Source organism: Propithecus coquereli, unplaced genomic scaffold (assembly GCF_000956105.1).
Source record: "Propithecus coquereli isolate 6110/MARCELLA unplaced genomic scaffold, Pcoq_1.0 Scaffold15, whole genome shotgun sequence".
In the NCBI taxonomy this organism is placed as follows: domain Eukaryota; kingdom Metazoa; phylum Chordata; class Mammalia; order Primates; family Indriidae; genus Propithecus; species Propithecus coquereli.
The window spans coordinates 9,707,911-9,710,752 of NW_012139413.1; the positions used below are offsets into that span (position 1 = coordinate 9,707,911).

General features: G+C 30.5%; 1 protein-coding gene across 1 annotated transcript in view; it reads left to right on the top strand.

Annotated features, from left to right (window-relative positions):
- The window catches only part of NAALADL2 (N-acetylated alpha-linked acidic dipeptidase-like 2), a 1,013,114-nt gene that overhangs the window by 591,443 nt on the left and 418,829 nt on the right, over positions 1-2,842 (top strand). The window contains exon 10 of the mRNA XM_012640170.1: positions 1,364-1,483. Within this exon, the coding sequence (XP_012495624.1) occupies positions 1,364-1,483 (120 nt within the window). The remainder of the gene's footprint in view (positions 1-1,363; positions 1,484-2,842) is intronic.

Sequence of the window (2,842 nt, forward strand, 5' to 3'; positions counted from 1 at the left end):
CACCTCTTTAACAGAGGTATGGCTGAATTTTCAATATAAAATAAGGATAACAGTGAGAGCATGCAATATTTATCTTTTTGTGCCGGGCCTTCACTTAGCATATAATGTTCTCCAATTCTAACTATGTTGTCACAAATGACAAAATTTCCTTCTTTTTCAAGACTGAGTAGTATTCCATTGTGTATATATACCACATTTTCTTTATGCATTCATCTATAGCAGAGAGTAGAATGGTGTTTCCAGAGACTGAGGGGTGGGGGCAATGGGGAGATGATGGTCAAGGAGTACAAAATACAGGAGGAGTATTTTTTTTTTTAGTTCTATTGTACCTCATGGTGAATATATTTAATAGTAGAGTATTGTACATTTCAAAATTGCTAAGAGTAAATTTCAAATGTTTTCACCAGAAAAATGTTGAATATTTGAGGTCATATATTACTCTACATTGTATCCATAAACTCTAACATCACTTTGTACCCCATAAGTTTTTATAATTATAAATTGTAAATTTACAATAAAAAATAAAAATAAAATGATAATAACATTATTGACTTATGAAGTATACAAGTCTTTGTAGTATTTTATTTCATAGTGCTAGAAGAAAAAAGATACTTTCCCAAGACATGACAGAACATAATTTTTAGGCATTTCTGTAGAAATGCCACCATGATGATTACCCATTTAATATTTCTGCAACGAAACAGGAAAATAACAGAAAGACTTCTAGTGGTATCTTATTAACAGGATCAGTGATCTTCAATTTTGCAGTGTAGGGGTCAGCAGAGAAGTGAAAAACTATTCTATAGAACCATTTTGTGCTACTTACAGGCACGAAATATGTGTCAGGTTTTGTTTTATTTAAAGTAATATTTGCAAAGTCACAATTGTAGTATGCCCCATATGGCTCAGAATAGTTACTTTTTGCAAAAAGTAGCTCATTGCTTCAAAGAAAAGGGCTAGTTTTATTAATCACTGAAGTAGTTTATCTATGTCTGTTCCTAATTCAGTGAGTGAGGATAAAATTAAATTCAATCACTGGAGCAAATATTCCATTTTGTACTGTGTAGTTGAATCTCATTCTATGTTAACTTTTTAAGAACATTTTCTCTTAAAATTTGACTTTTGTCAGGAACATGCTTTAAAATTTTTTATTATATGTTATATCTGATTCCTAACCATCTTTATTTAAAATCCTTTTATAACCTTTGTGTACGCTATTAAATAGTATGGGATTGCTTTTTAAAAAGTACTTATGAAATGTAATGATTTTAAGTATGAAGTGTTTCTTATTCGACATTTAACTAATAAAAGAGAATCTGTTATTTTTATTTATGTTAAAGATAGATTCTTTTTTGGATTTCAGGATTTCAAGAAGGTTCTGCAGAAAAATGTTGTGGCTTATATTAGTCTCCATAATCCCGTACGGGGTAACTCAAGTCTCCATCGTGTAGCATCACCATCTCTTCAGCAACTAGTAGTAGAGGTAAGATGAACCACTTTTGTATAAAATGATGATAAAAACCTTCCTTTTTCTCAACAATTTGGCATTTCGTGATTTTTAATTTATTTTTAAATGTGCATAAAATGATATGTAAGTTTTTTAAAGAATGATCTATTGCTGATTTTTTAAAAATTAAAATCCTTAAACTAGTTTTTCATGTTTTGGAAATCTTCACATGCTACACTTTTATGGTATAATGTAGAGGTACAAATCATGCAGTTATAGTGAAAGTATGTAGAAATGTAAATTTATTTCTTAAAAGTTGAATTTAGCTCTCAAATTCCAAATTCTGCAATCTTGACATTTTGTGGTAAACGTGGTAACTTCTGGCCTATTTCAACAGGTAACATGGCCTATTTCAAAGAATTTAGCAGAACATTTTTCCTGTTTATTAGTAGAGTTCACACTTTAATTTCTGCATTCTTTTTACAACGTTCACAACAGATAAAATATGTGCTATTTCTCAGTATGAGAACAATCATACCACCATTAGGGGGAGGTTTCATCCCAGCCCCAATGTCTGTTGATGTGTATTGGAAACGACCTTTCAGATGCCCACGGGGTTTCCAACAAGTATTACAGGAACTGAACTAGAAAAAGAGAGAGATAATGAACAATGTTTTGGTTTAGCCATAATTCTTGATTGAAATGTAATGCAAACTAACATTTTATGACTTTCATAAAGTATTTTCTAGTTTAATAGTTTTCATTGACATTTCCATATGTAGTATAATAAAGAAGACATTATGAAAGATGAAATGGATAAATCTGTACATTTAAGATCAGCCAATTTGCATGCCCTAAATTACATCCAGATCTGTAAGTTAGTATCTCCTGCTCTGTGTAATACTTTGAATTCACTGACTCTTTTACCTGCCTAGAAAAAACTCACAAGAGCAAATCAGCTACAGATGCCCCCCTTGGGAATTTAAAATATTTCTGAATAAGTGAATGATAAGGAAGAAGAAAGTATATGCTCAAGTATCCAGAAATTGAGGAGGGTTGGTTTAAAAATGTGTCTTTTCTGTCTTGTGTGTTATAATTTTTCTATTTCGAGAATCTTGGAAGACATGTAATCATTGAAATTCATGGGTAAATATAAATAGCAAGCCATTAAAGAGCATCAAATCTACATAATGTCATTTCTGAGAATATCTTTGCTTATCATATAACAGAGTCATAAAATAGTTTAGTATCTAAAGCTAATTATGTGAGAGTGTAGAATGGTTTTTTAATAATGAATGGTGACATGGCATGACATATCTTCTCATTTTTGGGAGATGAAACTTTTTTGTTCTATAATTGAAAATATTTAAAACTAACCTTAAATATAAAAAATGA